The sequence below is a fragment of the Castor canadensis genome, chromosome 4, assembly GCF_047511655.1.
Source record: "Castor canadensis chromosome 4, mCasCan1.hap1v2, whole genome shotgun sequence".
NCBI classification, from domain to species: Eukaryota; Metazoa; Chordata; class Mammalia; order Rodentia; family Castoridae; genus Castor; species Castor canadensis.
In genome coordinates, this window is record NC_133389.1 from 172,133,593 (window position 1) to 172,154,494 (window position 20,902).

Below are 20,902 nucleotides of genomic sequence, written 5' to 3' on the forward strand. Positions count from 1 at the left end.
CATCAATGGATGTTCCTTTGCAAACATTGATACCTATGACTTTGGTATCAGGCTGGATGGAATATGAGGATGAGAAGAAAGACTGAAAGTTTTTTTTTTTGAAATTTTAGCAAAGACTGATTTTAGTATAACAGGATAAAAGTAGGGAGAAATTTAAGACAACAGAAGAAAAAGTACCTTCTCTTAGAAGTACAGGGGTGGGAGACAAGCGCTAAGATTGAAAAATTTTATTGTTCAGTCCTCATTCTGCGAAGAATGGATTACCGATTTCATGATTATTAAGCTAAGGATAAGGAACCAAAGTATAAATTAAGCGAGTTCCCATACTTTGTGTCCAGCTACATGACCAATTGACAAAGCTGAACCCCTTATATGTGTGCATAGATTACAAGCATATTTGCAGCCCATATGTTGTTCTTGAGCATTAAATTCTTACGGATTCCAGTTCAGAGTCAGAGATACAAACTCAACACACACCTGTTTGTCAACAGACAGAGGACATACCTCCACAGCTTTTCATAATTTGAAAATTACCAACAGTTTAATGCCATGTTCCTTTCCCATTCTAGTACACACACATTAACGATTCATAAATGAAAAGTCTTAAAATAGATATTAAAGTATGTGACATTTTAAAAGAGGAAATCATGACAATTTTTACTGTATGTCCTTGACATTTTATTGAGAATGATATACACATTAATGCTCATCTGTTGTCAATATAGTCTATAGAGCAGGACAGATGACTCAGTTTTCTTCAGCAAAGACCAAGATAAAATATGGTGAACACATTCGTAAAGCGGAAAAACAGTGAGCTAAGCACAAAGAAAAGAGCCTGTTTTCTGCCAAACAACTTAACTAGCAACTTATAATGTTTGAAAAACAACTATTCCCTACATTTTGTTTATTATGTTTGCTCTTTAAAAATCATACTTTATTATATTATTTTGGAGAACAAAATTACACCAATGCTCTGATGTATTTGGGAGATTTCTCTTCTCTGAGTAAAGATGGCTATTTTAAGATTCCAAGGGACAATTTGTCAACTTAATGGCAATCACGAGGTGATGCAATTTTCTAAAACTATACTGTAAGCATTTCAACCCAAGATAAATGAAACAATACTTGCTTCCATTTAGAATAATCTCCACTTTCAGAAATCTAATTTCTGACATGCATTAGAGCAGTTACTCTTAGTAAGGGAAATGCAAACGGTTTAGATTCCCAAGAATTGGGTTTTTCTCCCCTCCATCTCTCTCTCTCTTACACACACACACACACCCCAGTACAGAATATTGTATAATATAGTAGCTAAGACTGAATTCTCGAGCTTGTATTGTACTCTGTCATTTAAAATGTCACCTTGAGCAAGAGATATATCCTCTTTGTACCCATTTCTCTTATTGGATCACATTTAAGATATCTCTTTTGCTTTGCCTTTTGCCTCTTCCTTCAAGGTTTCATTTTGCCACCCAAATTACACAGTTTGATCCTACAACTATCTTCAAGTCGCAATCCTTATCTGCAGCAAACCTGTGGTATTAAAATTAATATTTCTTCTCAAAATGTTGTTTATGGTTGCATATTCTATTCTAGTACATTCATAGTTATCCAAAAGAATTCTCAAACTTTACAGACTTGAAAGTTCTTAATTTAAGGACTAATTCTTAATTTGCAGATGGCAGATTTTGTTTCAGAGATTACTTTCTCTCCTATTAAAGAAGAATAAAATATGTATAATCTATTGCTGTTCTATTATTTTAGAATTTACTATATAATCCAAATATATTCAGAATTTTGTCCTTGTTTTTGTACTCTTAAAAGTTATACATAATAATTACTTTGTTGGGTAATTATTTTTTATAAATCTCTTTACTAACATTTTAAGTTCCCATTATCAAATTCTATAGATCTCCATGATGTTATTTCCAGAGTCCAAACAAAAAAAAGTAAAAAATATACTGAAAAAAATCTTTTTCCTATGTTAAACTCACTCACACAACCACACATTTTCATATGAATGTAGAATTTAACACAGTATAATCTTAGTGTCAAAAGGAATCATGAAGGCCTTCTAAATACTACCATATGAATTTGTCCCTGGAAAAATTCTGAGACTTTGAAATTATAATCTACATTTCAGGCTGGGTTTTCTATGCCACTTAAATGGAAGGTCCTATATAATATTCAGTTCTGATTTAAACAAAGCAACATTTACTCAGGAAATGCCTGGGCCAGGAAACTGTACAATCAAAATAGTCTTTTTGTCCATAGATTGGAGCAAAAATTGGAATACTTTGGAATTTTCTTGAATGGAGACACCTGCTTGTGTTTACTGCTGTGAATTTCATTATAAAAATTTTATATGGGACACTTATGTCATGAGTAATGAAGCCCATAAACTTGATGATAGAAGGGTACTGTTTCTAATTACTAACATAGTTTTGAGAAAATGCTAACAAAACTTCAAAATGCAACTTAAATAATTTAATAAACTTTCTCCTACAAAGCAACTTCTAATAATCATCCAACCATATCTGATACACTTGCTCTATGAGTTCAAATTTCCAAGGCTAGATTGTCAATGGCAAAGGAAGTGGAATGGCCAACAACATAAGCAAGGATGCTCTACTTTTGCAAACAGAGATATGAGATTAAAAGCGTGATACAACACCATCTTCTGTCCACTAACCTGGCAAATCTGAATGTTGGGCCATAAATTTACTGGAAAGGAGACAGTAGAAAGGAAATTATTTTACACAGATTGTGATAGTGGTACATTGCATAGACTTTTGCTAAAGCAATCTGGCAGTACTTCGAAAGTTAAGTCAGGTGTACTTTAGAGAAGTCCATGCACTTAAGCACAAGGAGACTTGGAAAAGGATGTGCATAGAAGCATTGTGCATGAGAACGAAAAATGAAAACTAAACGAGAAGGAAACAATTTAAATATCCACACACAACCATAACTGCTTCAGGGAAGAAACACCATAGGCTGCTGAATGACATTAATGGTTAAAGTATGAAGATAAGCAAGGAAGCTTCAGAAGATTTCCCCACAATCTACCCATTGAATACCAAGGGGAACAATGAACTTCACAGAGGAGACACATATAGATACCATCATAACTAAGTGACCAACAATGGGATAAACTGGCATGGCCCTCTTGATATGATATACTATCGATACCACATCACTTGAGACATTCCTGCCAGAGACAGCACAGCCTAAATTTAACCATGAGGATGCTGCAATCTGTAGATAAATTAAGGGCAAATTTACAAAGCAGCTGGCCTATAGTTTTCAAAATTCAAAGTTAAAGAAGATAAAGAAAGTTTAAGAAAAATAATTCTAGAGCAAAGAAACCTAGAGACAAGAAGAAAAAATAGTGGATCAATTGGCAAAATATTAGCAACACCAATGGATTATACATTATGATATCAATGTCAATTTCTTGATTTTGATTATTATATTACATATAGCATAAGCGTACAGTATACTTATAGTATAAAGAATATATTTGTATAAAGAAATTGCTTTCAGGAAACATATCGAAATATGACATCAGGCATACAATCTATTTTCAAGTGTTTCAAGAAAATAACATTGTGTATGTGTGTAGAAGGAGCAGCGAGAGAAAGAATGATTAATTTAAAGTGTATTAAAATGTTGACATTTGAGGATTCTAGCAGAAAGATATACAAGATTCTTTATGCCATTTTCCAATGCCTTTTTCACATATTTTCAAAAGGGAAAAGAAAAGAAAAGCAGGTGAATGATGAAGACAACATTTTGGTTAGTGGTGGCAAACATGGAAGGGATAAACTTGGGATGGAGGTGGTCCACAGGTCTGCAAAGGTATTCATTATATGTCTTTCATTAACAAAAGTTTCATTATTCCTTGTGGGGCAAATGAATGTTTTCTATAATCTTTTGCATATTAAATATTTCACAATTTAAAAATAGAAAACCAATATTTGCCACAGGAAGGAGGCACCCTGTATAATTCAAGCTTCCTGTGCTCTAATCTAGGAGATCAGAGAAGGATTCCATGAGATGATAGGTGAGATCTTATAGACATCTGAATAAGATGTGGTCTAGTGAAAGAATTCTGGACCGAAGACAGACCAAATGTGAGGGCTATTGCTAAAAGGTACAAGTTACATACAGGTGCTCAAAGGTGGCCAGGGCCTTTGACCCAGCAGCAAGTGAATATTGGTATGAGGAACTACTAAGTTGGAGATTTTCAGTGGTAGCAATGGAACAGTTTAATATGTCTTCATATTTCTCTTGGGAAAAATGAATAATTCATAAAAATTTAATGTCCAATTTAATATGAGTCACCACAACTAGAAAAAATGAAATAAATGTTCAATGGCTAAAAATTGCATTTAGAAATGATAGGTTGTTCACTTCAAAAACTAAAAAAACCACAGGCATGAGGTGCATTTTCCTTAGTCACGTCATTTAACTGAAAGGCAATAATTAAAATGGGACCTTTAAAAAGTATCTGGATCTATTTCATTTTTCACAGGCATTGACTTTTAATACCTGGGCTCTGTTTCCAAAAGTGGATAACAGTTAAAGCATCTCCGTAAGGCAAAGGAAAATAATGCCATCTTATAGTACTTGCCCTTTAGAAAATGACATGAATTGGTTCAAACATTTAAAACAGCCACAAATATGCATATGTTTGACCACGCATCAAACCAAGAATCACTTAAGATACAATAAAACTGTTTGATGCAGTGAGACAACATCTAAATAACTGCAATGAGAAATACTTAATGTATTCCAAAAGTGCTATACACATAGAAAGAGGAGATTCAGACTATCTGTGCACTCACGGGAGGTAACAAGTGAGAAAAAAGATGAGTTGAGTCTTGAAAAGTAGGTAGTTGCTGAAGGAAAAGACAGAAGGTAAGGGCACTCTTGGCAGCTGATGCAGAAGAGTTCATGATACCTTGGGAAAAGTCCAGAAGATTTAGTGGCTAGAAAATGGAGAGGTGAAGAAAGGGTCTATCGTAGAAAGGACACAGGTGAGATTTAATCCTTTGGAGGAAGTAACAACATGAAGAGCATTCAGACAAATCTATATCATGATAGATCTTTGTGCTCACAAGATAATGTCAGAAAGTTACAGAGAGTAGATAACCATGTGGGGAGACATGGAAATCAACTAGTTAGAAGGCTGGAAAGGCACCAGAAAAATATTGCAAAAGAAAAATCTAAGAAAAAAATCTTGAATTCCTATCTAGATCACCAAAGCCAGGGAAATGTGAATTATTAAGGAGGTAGCATTGCCAATTCTTGTCACATGTATAGTAGTAGGGAGTGGAAAGAACGAAGCAAGGGTACAGCTTGGTATTTAGTGGATCAACTGGATATAAAGCTGAGGAAAAAAAGAAAAACAGTTTTATGAAGCAAGAAAATGTGTTAGACATGGATCACGTTCAGGTGGAAATAACTGAGGAATCTCAGGATAGAGACATCAGAGGGCAGAGTTTGGAGCAGGAGTAGAGTGGGAAGTATCAATGCATGACAACTGAAGCTGAAGCTCTGTGAGAGGATGAATGAACCTAAGGAGGCTTTTGGGATGGCAGATCCTTGGTGAATCATGACAGCAAAGGTCCTTTTTCCCTCAAGATATCCCATGAAATAAAATATAGTGATTAATTCTTCTGTGATCAAAAATGTACTCAGTCCTACTGTTGATGAATCATAGATGCTATTCTGAATAGAACTTGCCATGTTAAGTAGTTCAGCCAATCATTATAGTAATGATCGCCGAATCCATGTATACAAGTTGCAAGAGGCTTGATTGACTCTGGTACATAGAACACCAGCCTCCTTAGTACATGACACTAGACAGAATATAGAGAAGGATGTTCAGAATCTTGTATGTCTGAGATCGGCCATATTTATTTCATCTAAATAAAATGAAGAGGTCTGACCAAGGATAGGCCTTACACACACCTCAGGCAGAGTTCATTATCCCTTTGACACTCAGACCAGGTCCTATTGCAGCCACCTTTCATGATAGTCTTTGTCTAAATGGTCACAATTAGGCTTATTCTAAAGCTCATTCTTAGGCACATGGATACAGAGGGAATGGAGAAGGCTGCCCTTGCCCTGGCCACATGACAACTATGACAAGAACATGATCGCAGCATTAAAAAGATTCTGTGTATAATGTCTACTCATTTTACAAGGAGAAAAGCTAAGGTTTATGAGCTTAGTCAAAGCCACACAAGTAGAGTCAGGTTTAGGAACTGAATTCTCATCTTCACCTACAAAGACCATTTCTTCTTCTTTGTTTTAGGACCAGAGTGCAGTGCTTAGGAAAGATCTGTTCTTTCTCAGCATGTTGGTGATGGGCCTCGCAGTGGTGTCCACAAATTCCCAGCACCTATGAATGTGCTCACTTCTATGGAAAAGGAGACTTTGTAAATGTGATTGGGATTAAGAGCCTGAATATGGGTCGATTATTCTGGATTATCAAATGGCTTGATCCAGTCACGTGAGTCCTTAACAATGGAAGGGGAAAGCAGACGAAAAAAGTCAGAGGGATGTGACATGTGGAGAATTGACCTATCAGTGCTAACTTTGAAGATGGAAGAAGGGAGCCATGGCTGAGGAATGTGGCACCCTCTAGCGACTGACAGTGGACCTTAGTTTATGTGCACCAGGAAAATGGGGCACTCCAACTTCTAGTTTCAAGGATCTAAATTTTGCAACAATCCAGATGAACACAAAAGATTTTCCTCTAGTGTCTCCAGAAAAGGACACAGCCTTAGCTGACATCTTTACCAGGGTTGCCACCTGCACTTGGTGTTGTTTAAGCACTTAATTTGTAGTCATTAGTTATGGCAACAACTCAAATTTAATAACAACATTCACATGTTTAAAAGGTCACTGTAGCACGGGCTCAGTCAAGCTCTGATCACATGTTAGGGCACTAAGAACTCAAGTGCAGGAACATGCTCTCAACTGGTTGCTGTATGTAGGTCATGTGTTTTGAGACACGTGTACAGAGTCTCAACAAGTAAGAGGTAACATAAGTGACCTCTGATGCTCAATAAGTGACCCAGGTTTATATGCCCAGGTGAGGTGGATAAGCTCCTTTTAAGGCATTCCTCTGCTGAGTATAAGGCTCCTTCACTTTCACTGGACAGCCCATGGAAATACAAGCAGAATTCTAGACAGCCATTTTAAGACAGGAATTTATATTCACTATTGCAAATGGTGCACTTGAACTAAAGGAGAGGCCCTGGATTCCAGATCATCCCATACTTGTCTGGTGACCCTGACCACATCCACTTATATCTCCATGTGACTTAGTTGCCTTATCTATTTTAGATAAAATTTTCCTTTGTATCTAAATGCTTATGTCTGTAGGATATCAAGAAAAATAGCACAATTTCCTTATTCCCAGCATAAAATTTTATGTTGTGTTGGTACATAAAGGTGTCAGCAGAAAACACTTTCAGCATAAAATTCAGTTTAAATTACTTAACACACATTAAAATTTTAAATAATCAATGTTGGCTCAAATATATGTCAAATGTATTTGTGAAGAGACAAATGTTTCAAATAAACATGTCTAAAGCTTATCAGTGGGTGGTGCGTGATTACTAGTTTGTTAGTTTTTGTATTTTGAGTTATTAACTTAACAAAATCATAAATGTTTGGAAAGTATAGATGCAAAAGTAGATTAATACAAGAAAATTAGAACATATATAGGGAAAATACAGTGAAAGAATATTGTAAACCTGTGACAGAGAGAGTTCTTTAACATTAATTAAACAAAGCAAGTTTTCAGAGACTGAAATAGCATTCACATTCACTGATAAAAATCACACATCTTTGATGATTTATTTATTATTATTTGTGTATGTGTGTGTGGGTGGGTGGTGTGTTTTAAGATATAAATAGACCACTATCTGTTGTGGGACCAGAAGTAAACTACTTTCAAGATTCTGTGGCCCATACTTCTTACATTTTAATCAATTGTTTTTTCCACTCTGCTCAATTTTAATAGCCCTCAGCCTTGTGACTATAAACAGCATCTGCAGGAAAACAAGCAACATCCCTGGCCAAACGGTGAGGCCTGGGTATACACCCACACTCACCAGGAAAGGAATTAGTGTTAGAAAAGCCATGACATTTGTTTGGCCCAATCTTATTTATTCAAGAGGATAACCCTAGTATGCTACCCAACATTTTATGTTCTAATATTTGGCCTTTTGTGGGAACCTTGAATTAAATCCCATTCAGTTTACTTTGATTTCCATTACTTCAAAGCCAATGTATGTTCTATTCAACACACCTAAGAATTTGTTTTCTACAAAACAGGCCCTTAGATTTTGTTTCTAGAATGTGCTTCTACCATTTCCAAGTATGACATACTTTCTTCTATTTAAAAAGCATTTAGTAAGTACCTTCTATATGCTGGATTTTGTTGCCCTAGAAATACAGGGTAATAAGCACAATGTTACCTTTGAAGGTATCTCAATATATTTGAAGTGTTAGAGAAAATCCATACCTCCTTCTCCTTGTACAAGAGAAGTAAATAGACAAATATCATTTGAATTGTGAGTAGATATATGTTATCTAAACAGTTCTACCAGTGATCAGACTGACTACCAGTGAAATGAAGAAAGGTTATCTTTGGTACCCTGGGCTCTCATTTCTATGCCCCTTTTCTCTAACAGAAAAAATAGCAGCTCAATAACAGTTTTACACTTTGGAGTAGATTTAAATCCACACCACTCCACACTGTGTATTTAAGGTTGACAGTAATTGCGGCATGAAATGCCCTATACCTTGTAGGTATAAGGTTGATAGCTACCTAGGTGAAAGCTAGAGGAAGAATTTGCTTTCTTTTCAACACCTCTGATATCACACCAGGTCCAAAGGTGGTCATATGACCTTTATCAGGTGTGAAGAGGAAGAATAAGGTAAAAGGCAAAGACCAGCTTCAGAGAGAGAGCTGGAAAAAAGAGAGGCTCTTGCTGCTTATTCATTAGCCAGGAGAACTGGAGCTGGAAGTACAGTTCACACTCATCCTTTGCTCACCTATATTCGAGTTACATGAGTTTTCTTTTTTGGTACTAGGGTGTGAACTCAGGGCTTTGTGCTAGGTAGGCACTCCACCACTTGAGCCACCCCCAGCATTACTCACATAAATTCTGAGAGGAACTTAGCTTGGACCTTAACCCTGAACACTGCAGTGACAAAGATCTGTCAGGAAACTGGCAAACCTGCTCTTGGAAATTAGATGGGCCTTTTTCTTCTTTTTTAGGATAAAGAAGAGGGAGGGAAACAGGGTTGTGTGCTTGCTTCTAGGGCTCCACAATGGTGGAAGAATCTGACTTGCCCAACCTTGCCGTCATGGGCCACCCTTTTGCCAAGTCCATTCTACTCACTCTGACCTTAGGATGCGTAAGCACCAGTCTCCATCATTACAACTCCAAATATCCACTTTTAATACTACCATTTTCATTGTTGAAATACAAATTTGGTTTTAGATCATTTGAATGCTCATTTAGATCATTCTTTCAGCTGCTAAAGCCAGGTATTTTAATCAGTAATTGTGCTAGTAAAATGGAAAAAAAAAGTGCTTTAATTCTATTATGAAACGTTCTCAAAACAGTAAGAACTCCCTACGGTTTTAGGGTTAAAAAGCATCTTTCAAGGCTTTAGTGTTTAATCCTCCCACTTTAGCAGCAACTCGAGAAAGAGATTAAAGACTTGGCCAAGGTCACACCGCTGCTTCCTAGAGACAAAAAGATAACACTTTTCAAATTGCTTGGATACCAGTCACATCATGGTTTTTTCTTTCAAAAGTTGAAGTTAATGAACAAACATTCCCTGTTGGCATTCAGAAAGGTCTTGAAAGAATCTTATCTTCACATGTTGGTACACCAATAAAATTTACTACTAGTAGTTTCAGATATAGGACCAATTTATAGCTACCCATATAGTAAGTTTTAAAGCAAATTGTAATACATTTTGTTACTTGAAAATGAAATCTTCTTTTGAATAAATGTCTCCTTTTTAAATAATGTGAAAACATAAAAATAAATGTTTTTAAATATTAGCTCTTCATATTTGCATCTTCTTCTTCAAAAAAGTGAGTGCGCTCAAATATCACTTTCATTTTGTGAAGATTTTTCAGCTGCATTCAATCTCCATTTGCTCATTCTAAAGAGCTAGGACAAAGAAGACTTTGAACAGCCTATCACATACACAATGGGTGTTCAAAAATAATTTAATTATCATATTTTATTGAACAGTAAGTTTTGTTGAGTTTTTTGTTAGCTAGTTTGCTAAGTCAAATGTTCAAGCCTCTGTTCTTTTTATAGAATGTGTAATTTGAAAGACCAAAAGTCATTGGTCATTTTGACAGCCTTAATTAGTCATTTAAATTGGTAATTACCAAAATCATTACATGAAGAAAAGCTCATTGTGTTAATCATAAATGGTGTCATCTTTTCAAATAAATGCCCTTCCAGATCCTTTTTTTAAACTCTGCCATTTTGGTATTTAATTTAAAGAGCTGCCTAGATTCGCAAATTCCATATCAAGAGAAGAAGTATGCTAAAATTGAATTAGAAAAACTAAGTATTTTCACATTTTGGCACTACAAATTAAAAGAACATTTGATGATGTGGGCCCACTAATTCTCCTAATTTCAGAGGCAGACATACCCACTTCATTCCAATGAAAAATATTAACATTTTCAGACACAAGTGTCTTTCTCTATTGTTACTAAGTCAGTCACATTAATTAAATTTTATTATTTCTACATCATTAAATATAGGTCAACATTTTGAGTTCAGCAAAGATAAGCATTTACTTTGAGCCCACTAACACTGCTTGATAAAAAGCAAACAACTAGCATCTCAATGGAAAAAAATGCACTTATTGTAAACATGAACATTAAAACCAAAACTACAAGAGACAATGTAACAGATGTAACATTGCAACCCAACAAACCACGTGCTTATCTTGCCAAAAATGTATTTCTGTAGAAGGAGAATCAAATGATAACTCTCTCAGAATTGAAGGAACCTTCTGTGCCAACCCTGCCCTTGAGAAATGACTGAGCACCAAAGTAGTGTCCAAAGTGGGTGTCACCGCCAATGTTGCTTGAATGTCACAAGTGAAAAATTGTTCAGCAGAGAAAAGTATCTAGAGCACCAATCCTCTTCTTAAGACACTCTCTTTTGCAAACTTCCTGAGGTTGGTACTCTGAGGTCTCCTCTCCTTCCTGCCTGGTGGGTCAGTTGTAGACCCAGACAGTATAGTCAGATTGCCTGCTCGGGACTCACAATTCACTATTCACACATCATTTTATGTAGGGCAAGTTCCTGGTCTCTAAGTATCATTTTTCACCTATAAAACAGGAATAAAGACCCCTTGCCATAGAGTTGTTGTACTGACTAAAAGAGACTGCACAAGTAACAGACCCAGTACACAGAACACGGCCAGTGTCCTCCTGTATGATTGCACATGCAATGCTTACCAACCATTACCAGTAAGCAGTGAGAGGAACAAGTCAAGGAACATCACTAGCAAACACTGGCAGCAAGTCCTCCCTCAACTATAATCTGCTCAGTGAGCCCAGCCCACTCTCCTTACTTTCACTAAAATTTCATTTACAGTGAGAGGCTACCCCCTAAATTTACTTTCATATTGTAAACAGAGTAGTGAAATAGACAAGTTCAAAAAGACCACTATAGGTACTACTGAAAGCTATGAAGAAAACAAAGTAGAGTAATGGAACAGAGAATGTTGAGGTAGGGAAGCTGAGCTGGAAGAATACCGCCTTTGGCTGGGAGGGGTCTTCCAGAATGATCTTCTGAAGAGGTAACATTTGAGAACCCAAATGATGAGGAGAAACTGTGAGAACTCTGGGGCAAAAGGATGACAAATGTACCATTTTATAATTTCACTCATCTGGAATCTGAGGCTCCGAAGAGAAAAGTGACTTCACCACCAATCCAAGAGCTGGGTTTTGAATTCTAGTTTCTAAACTCACATGCTCTGCCATTTCCTACTAACTCCCATTCACTAGAATCGTATATGGCCACATTGTCAGAAGAGTATTTTGGAACTCTAATTTGCATAGTCAAGGAAAGAGTATCCCAAGATGGTGGGGCACATTATAGCATATGAGGATATCAGGATTCTTGTGGACTCTCATCCTTGAGACATTCAAGGGTGAGCAAGAGAAACAATTTTTTATCTGGGACACAGTGACTATGAGAGAGGAAAATATCTTCATGATTTTCTGATTCTAGTAAAATTTTCTGACATAGCTATTTTCAAATCCCCAAGGGTTTCAATGTTGTAGCCATAAGACCTTCTAAAGAATAAGAAACTATCATTATTACATGCTGTATTAGTCAGGTTAGGCTGCTGTAACAACATAGGTATCTTAACCAACAGATATTTATTTATCACAGCTTTAGAGGTTGGAAATCTAAGATCATGTTGCCATTATTAAGTTATTGATAAGCGCTCCCTGACCTGTAGATGGGTACCTTCTCACTAGAGAATATGAACAGGTAGGATAGCTGGGGGTTCCAGGAAAATTCCACAGGAAACAGACCCTATAACTGCTAATGTTGCAAATCAGTTTTTCACACAAAGTTGCACAAAATGTACTCCCTAGTCAAAGGCAATCTCTTACCCTCTTATTTTAAAACCACTCTTCCCTTCATGAGGGTCTCACTCTCATGATCTATTTTTCTCCTAATTATCTTCCAATGTCCCCATCTTCAGTACTATCATACCAAGGGCTAAACCTTCCTTTAACACATGAATTGTTGCAAAGGAAAAAAATTGTGTGAGCTGAGGAAAAACAAAATTGTAACACACACATGAATTTTGGGAAGATGCAAGCACTCATTTTATAATTCCTGGGTTGGAATGGCTTGTTTTAAATTTTTCTGTTATTAGGAACAACACCTTATGCTTCATCACATCTTTAGCATGTGAACTCTCACCCTATAACCAGGGTGACACCTTCTGCCAATATATGTTATGAATGTTTTCTTAACTTAGAAGCTTAAGTTATGTTCACACAATGATTAAGGTGACAGGTGGAAAAAAATATAACACAAATAAGCAGATTTACCTGAAGTCATTTAGCAATTAACCAAATCTCATTTTCATTCTTAGATAGTCTAAACTTTATTTGTCTTTGCCTTCAGCAAAACTTTCAGAGTTGCAGAACAAACCATGTGGTGCTGGACTCAGCTACGGTTGCCTTTACCTGATGCTATGTTAAAAAAACATGTCTGAAGATGCAGTTTATTTTTGTGTTTCTCAAAGTTTAATATGCTTACAAATAACCCAGCGATCTTGTTTAAATGCACAGTCAATGTGGGTCCTGGGATTCTGTATTTCTAGTGAGCTCCCAAGTGATGCCAATGCCAAGGTAAAAAGTGAAAGTCCATGCTGCATTACACTGTTCTCTATGAAAAACAACAGGAAATAGATTTGCTTGTCTTGAGTCTCAGTAAACATGAAAGTTGACTATGTCCAGAACAAATTATTTTCTTCTAACTTACCGACCTCTTAAATCTCACGGAGTTTTTTACTTTTCACTTAGACACAGGAAGAGCCTTAGCAAGACTATAGGACTTGGTGGTTATGCATTTTCTTTACTGATTTCATTCCATTGACCTACATCTAACTTTCCTAGTATCACATTTTGGGGTGCTATTTTTTTGCTCCCTTACTGTATTTTGTGGTGGTTGCTGTCTTAAATGCATCTTTGTAAGACACTCCTTTAAATAACAATGTGAAAAAAGAATTCAAGTGCAACCTAGATAGGTGGAACTATGTGCTACAGGATATATAAGGATTGGGAAATGTTCCGCACATGATGGAGTGGAGTGTCTAAACTGAGAAAGGAGAAGCAGCAGTCCTAGAAGTAGACTTGAGCAGGACTAACCCCATTTTCTTTGACCATGTGTTTACGGCTTTGCCAGAGACAAAATGAGATAATGAATGAATTCATTCAAGGATTTAACAACGGAGCTTCCAGTTACTTTGGGAGGGTCTAATATTACCAAAGGTACCTGGAACAACTCTATTGATGTTACAAATCTCACGGGAACACTGAAGCAAATGCTGATAGCTACACTGAAACTCAAATAGGAAGAACGATTTCCTGTTTCTTACTTAAGAGTTGAGTCTTAGGTAGATCCTAAGGCAAAACCAACTAATGTCAGCTCTTAGAGCTGTTACTAGAAATAGTTATGAAATTGCAAAACAGCTGGAGATTTACCGAAATCCTTGTTCTGTGTAGTTACTATTCAGGATGCAAATAAGGTACCATGTTAGTTACTTATTCTCGAGCAAACTATTTAACCCTATGAGTCTCAATGGTCTCCTCTGTAACTTGGAACAATGTCCTCCTCATAGGATTGCTCCAAAAATAAAACATCTAACATTGTACCAGGCATTTCATAGGTTCTCAATAAGTGCTTTATCATAATACATTTATGACTCTTGCTATGTTAAGCCTTTGAAAAAATGTTTGAGGATGAAAAAAACAGCTCAATATTCTTCAGAATGACCCATTGTTTCATTTTCCATCCTTGTGGAAGTTTTCTAGAACTAACTGTTACTATGATGACCATTTTCAAGGTTACTTTTCCATTTCCCTTGAGAAAGTAAAGACCGTTAGCTGATACAATAACATTTAAACTTAATTTTGTAACTAAGTTTGTGTTGACTTCTTCACCAAAGAGGTGGGGGGAATTTCTTCACATGAAAGCATAAATGTGTGATTTCTGCTAAAGCATAAACACCCTTATCATTAAGAGTCCTGTTATAGGAAAGCAGACTGTACTGTGAATACCAAACAAAAAAGCCTTTACACATATAATACTGCTTTTCACTCTGGACACTGCTAAGAAGGTAAGCATTTTGCCTCATTCCCTATCACGTTCGGCATCTTTTTACTTACTTCTTACATGACTTTTGGGAAATTCTAGTCTCCCCCACTCAATTTTTTAAAACCCCTCCTACTCTCAACTATGTAAATGTCACACAGTTCAGAGGGGAGGAAATTCTTCCTTCTAGGAATTGCTCACGCAACATGTTTACATATTCATTTTTTTCTCAATCAAAGCTCTTTAGTGTAGGCCAACAGTTCAGCTTCTTAGAGTACCCTAAAATACAAAAAACTAGTGTTGTAAAACGACAAAAAGAGTTAAGAAACATCCACGCAAGGCAATGGAATTTTTGTGGTCACTGAAATATGTACTTCCCTGTCCTTACCCTTTTTGGTAGGTGGCCAGGGAGAAAACATGCTAAGATCCCTTCTGGCTGCTTCCACTTTAAAAGAAATTAGTAACAAAACTAGATACAAGTTGAAAAATGAGCTGCAGAGGATTGTGCGTGTGTAACAATAGAGAAAATGCCAGAAATTCACTAACGAGCACGTGTAAAATAGAGTTATAAGCCTGAGTCTAGAAAACACAAAAAAGACTTTAGGCAAAAATTGACCAAATGTTTATTTGGTCCTTGGTAAGCATTTTACCTGCCTTTGTGATTCCTTTCAATCATTTGTTCTATACAGCCCCCCACCCTCCGTTACCCAGTCTCTCATTGCTCTGATCCACCTGCTTAAAAGTGTTCCATAGATGCAGCTCTATTTCTCTCAGAGGCACAGATCTGATGTGTTTCCATGAAACTTACCTATACTTTAAAATATTTTTCTTTGGAAATGCTGTCCAATATACAGGCAAAAACTTGTGCAATGATTACAGAAAGCTATGTAAATGAATTAAGTAATGCTAAGCACAGATATACTTCATCATTTTATAAGAAAACTTTATCAAGAAAGAATTAGAATTCCAATTGGCAGCATTACCACTTTGAAGCTAACATGTATATGTGTTCAATCAAAGTAATAAAGTACTGAAGTGCTGACAAGGGAGAGATGCTTCTAATCACTTTAGAGCTGAGATTCTACACTAGAGAAGCTTGCTTTGCAAGAAAACCAGCAATGCAATTTCAGGAAATTATTTAAACTTGGACTGGATCCTATGAATCGGTCTTTGCCCGAGTTAATCTTTTATTTCCTACAAAAAATAGGATAACTAAATGGAGCATATATTTCTCTTTTCAAATGTCTTTTACTCATAATTGCTTTTGGGAGAGATGCAAAATAAGGTGTATCCTCCTGACCAGGATTCTACATACACGAGCCTATTCCAGTGGGTTGAGTTGAAATTGAAATCACGTTTATTTTGGTTCACTGTACTTTCCTCAGCGGCCACCCTCAAAGTTCGCCCCCATGGTCTTGGCTTTCACTCAGCATCCCCTCTTTTCTGCTTTCCACACTCCAAACACATTTTTTGGACATTTCTTGCTTGCTCTCCCTCTCCCTTCTTCTCTTCCTCCCTCCCATTCCGAGTCCAAAATTGCTTAGTTAATCTGACACTCTCATTTATCCTTATTGGATAGAATATACTTCTTCAAATTCTACAATAATCTATTTGTAACACTCTGGCAATTCTGGGCCCTAAAACAGTATTTTCAGAAAAGACACTGTATAAATATAATAGTGAGATAGCTTTCTCACCAAAATGTTCCGGTGTCCCTCAAGTATATATTTCAGTACGTGAGAGCTTACTTGAATACACACAGCCAATTCTATTAGCCTGTATTGAAGTGAACTACCCACAGACGTTCCTCCATACACTATTCTTTATTTCCCTTGACAACCAGGCATCGAGGACTTCAAACAATGGATTTAAAGAGCCTAAAGGGACTGGATCCACATAAGTTGCAATTAGTCTCTACCACACAGTTCAATAGCAAGGTTTTAGATTCCAAAGGGGTGTCTGCTCCTCAGGATTGAAGGGAATTTGGGTACTGACTGAGAGAACTTATCACCTTCCAGCTTCTCTTCAAGAGCTGATAGGGAGGAGCTCAAAGCTCATGTCTTGCTAACAAAATTGCTGCCAACACTGCCTGCCTAGATGTGTAAGATCCAATGAAATGTCTTGGCAAAAGCTAGCCTGAGAGTGTTGGCCAAGGTGCTGAAGTGAGGCTAGGGAGGGCGGAGGAGCACCTTTGCCAGTTAATCTCCCCTCCCGCACCACCCTTTAAGACAGTGAGCTCATTCATGGTGACCAGGTCCCACTAGGTTTCAAATCTGACATAATTTTGGAGAAAGTAGTGTGTGTGTGTGTGTGTGTGTGTGTGTGTGTGTGTGTGTGTGTGTGTCTGTTTGTAGAAGGGAACCTGGCATTCATATTCTTTACAGAAATTCCGGTGCAACAAAATTCCAGGACAGCCCACTTAAAAACATAGTACACATAAAAGGAATTCATGGTGTTTATTCCAGTTAGATGTTACTACTGCTGTGATTCTCTATCATGAATTAACTACAAAATAAAGTCATTGCAAAGCAAATGGCAGAGAATGAATGACAAAGCCTCAGTTTTAAATGATTCTTCAAAAGTAAAAATTATTTTCTATGCACGTCTGAAGATTTTGTTGATATTTTTATCTCCCTTCTCCCCCGCCCCCACCCAATGTCCTTTTTGACAGTTTGTTCCGGCCTGCTCTGAAAATGTGCATATTGATATGGGAACCACAGGCTGGGTCTGGCAAGGTGTTGGGCAACAGTTGAATCATCTCTGGGTGGCTACGGATTGCAGCCAGTGGTGAGTGAAAGAGAAGGCACCCTGGCCACCAGCTCATTTCACACCCCCACACTCCCTCCATCCCTTCTTCCTCGCATCTGATTCCTCTTCCCTCTGCCAGGCAATTTGTTTCCGCTCTGTTCAACTTTCTGACCTCTGGCTTTGGAGAATGGTCCTGGCTGTGGGAATTGGCTGTGGCCCGCTTTTGGCTCCCTCTTCATTGGTGACTGGCAAGAGCAACACTTTCTTTGTCACTCTTAAAAAGAGAGCCGTTTAATTCCTAATGATAATTACTGGCAAAAAGGAAAATAAAACGCGCCATGATGATTCTGGTCCAGCAAAGTCAGGCCAAGAACTCTGAGGCTGAGCTCCCAGGTCTTGCTGGAAAGCAGTTCCCACTCGCTTCCCTATCACACCAGGGTTGATGTTTTTTTTCTTTTCCTCTTTCCTCTTCCATCCCGAAGTGTGACACCTACTGGAATTTATGAACATGTGGAGATGTATGGATATGATTCGGACATCTGACGCTGGCTGTTGCCCCAGGGACTTCCCTCGGAAATCACCCAGCACTTAGAAGGCATTTGAACAAGGAAGTAACCATAAAGCGTTCTTGAGGGAGAACTCCCCCTTAACACCATCAAAAAACACCAGAAACCACTGGACACTTAATGACCCACGTCTCCCCCGGCTTGTTTCCCCAGCCCTTTCTGCAACAGTATAAAGTGGTTTGTGGGTTTTTACCCTGTGGTGGGAGGGCTATGGGAACTGCATTTATTTCCGCGCTATAGTTAAGATGGGGGGGGGCGGTGTTCCATCTCTAGCCCTGGAGAGGACTTCACATCCCATCCTTTCCACGCTGCTCACCAGTTCACAGGGGAAAGAGGAGCGCACAAACCTGTGGCCAAGACATTCCATACTGTGGGTCCCCGCTCCCCGTCTCCGATCCCGGCACCTTCCACCCCTAACACCTTGTACCAGTGTGGACGCATTCTCGCCCCCTCCCACTCTCCTTAAAACCTGGCCACACCGTCTTCCATGCTGCCCACGCAGCTGCTCAACTAAGCGTCCCGCGTCCCAAATGCGTCCCCGGTTCTTATGCGTTGGTGGCACGGCCTCGCGAAGGTGGCGCCGGGGGTGTGTGGGGGAGAGGGTGCGAGGACCCGCGAGCTGCAGGGCAGGGGCGCTCGGCGCTTTAGGGGGAGTCCCGGCTCGGGCCCCAGGGCGCGCGAAGGAGGCGCGCGGCACTCACCCGTTGCTGCTGCCGGCTGCTGACGGCCACCGCGGCGGCGGACGCGGCGCTGTGCCGGAGCTCGGCCGCCTGCCCAGGTCTCAGCAGGCTCCGGGTGAACCTGCGGGTCCGCTCGCTGGCCATCGCCGGCCGCGCTGCTCCGGCCGCGGAGCCGGAGCGTGCGTCCCGCCGGTGCTGCGGGCGCCAGCCTCCTCTACCCACCCGCCGTTCAGGAAGCGGAACTCGGAGCCTTTCCCCCCCTCTTCCTCGCTCAACTCACAAGAGGCGGGTTTTTCTCTCTTGCACCCCCACTCTTCCCACCCCCTTCCCTCCGCTGAAGCTTGGCGACGACTTTCCAAACTCTGCGCTACTCCCCGCGAGCGTGGCCAACTGGCCGGGCCGCCCCCAGCCCCGCGCCGGTGGCGCATCTGGAGCCGCAGCCACTACAAGGACGGGGGGCGCTGGGGAGGGGGGGCGGCTCCAGACCGCGCCACCCACCCAGGCTCTGCTGGCCCGTCGGGGCTGCTACTCTGGGCAATGGCAGGCCTTGGGGGAGGGCGCGGGGCTGCCACTGCGGGGCTCCGGGCCGGGCAGGGCCTGGCTAAGGATGGCATCCCCCATTTGGGTTGTGAATGGAGGGTTGGAACTCTAGCCGCCTTTGCGGGTTAAGACCCCTACTTTCTTGGGATGGAGGATGGGCGGAGACCCTTGGGAGAGGGTCAGAGGATTATAAAGACTCAGGTTGCTGGACTCCCTGTATCATCCACTAATCTGTCGTTTTGAAGCCTTCTTTTACCCAGAGTCCATATTCAGGGCCTTGGAATCAATGGCCCCATTCATTCACACCTGCAGCCAACATTCTCGAAGCACCTACTATGTACCAGTTTATAATGTCCTGGACCGAGGAAAGAGAAAGGAAACATGCCAGCCTCACCTTAAGGCTGGATGGGGTTGATAAATTTTGGGTGGTGGAGGTGGGAGGAAGCAAATAACCCAATGAACAAATAAATGAGTAAATAAACAAGACAGTTTCGGTTGGGTGCAGTGGCTCATGTCTGTAATCTCAACTACTTAGGAGGTGGAGATGGGAGGATTGCACACTAAAAGCAAAAAGGGCTGGTGACTTAGCTCAAGCACAAGATCCTGAGTGCAATCCTTAATTCCGCAAAAAAAAAAAAAAAAAGTTTTAGATACAATGGCAACTAAAAACCAAAATCACTGTAGTGTGACATGAGATCTCGGGATGATATTAAGGTAAATAGGCAAGAACTGAGTTGTGGGATTACTGGTAGGGCAGCTCAGATATAGACACTAGCTTCAAATTTGTAGTGTTTCTCTGCTCCCACTCTTACCAAACATCCATCTGGCCTGCCCTTAGTCTATGGCTAACTGATTAAAATCTAATACGATTTCTTATCCCAAATGGGTTTTTCCACTCAGTGAGGGTGGGTGGAAGAACAATTACCTGGGATAGCAGAGGAAAGATCTGGGACAGCCTCTCCAACTATTCTGAGCTTCTCAACAGCTTTTTATGGACCTGTGATTCTGGCATTTTTCGAAAGCCAATAACATAGAGCCTCACCCTAACATCACAGGGGTATAAAGAATTCCTAAGCAGCTGCTAAAAGCACATGGGTCAGCTCTCTGCTACCCAGAATTCCATTAGCTAGACATAACGATGGGCAGCATTTCAGCGTTTCATGAAGGGCAAAAGCTCTGGAAGATTTCAGACATACCATCTGAAACATTCTGGTTCAGAATGAAATGCATAACAAAATACAGTATCCTGCATTGTATCTTTTCACACTGATTCTCAAGGGGTGGACAACCTCACCACAGTGGCTGCCTCTGTAGTGGCATAGGAGCTTCTCTGCAGGAACAGTCCCTTCAACTATACACTCTCTTACAGTGTGCCTGGTGGTGATGCCTTTAAATGCACATTGTCTTTCTCCCTCCTCCCTCTTCCTTCCCTTGATCATTAAAGATGTCCTAT

The 20,902-nt window shown here is 39.4% G+C and overlaps 1 protein-coding gene across 3 annotated transcripts in view; it reads right to left on the reverse strand.

The window, feature by feature from the left end:
* Dock10 (dedicator of cytokinesis 10) overlaps positions 1–19,087 on the reverse strand; it is a 247,620-nt gene extending 228,533 nt beyond the window's left edge. For all 3 annotated transcript variants that reach the window (XM_074071859.1, XM_074071858.1, XM_074071857.1), the window contains exon 1: positions 18,931–19,087. In XM_074071859.1, coding sequence (XP_073927960.1) covers positions 18,931–19,053 — 123 coding nt within the window. In that variant the 5' untranslated portion in view covers positions 19,054–19,087. The remainder of the gene's footprint in view (positions 1–18,930) is intronic.
* Between the last annotated feature and the right edge of the window lie 1,815 nt (positions 19,088–20,902).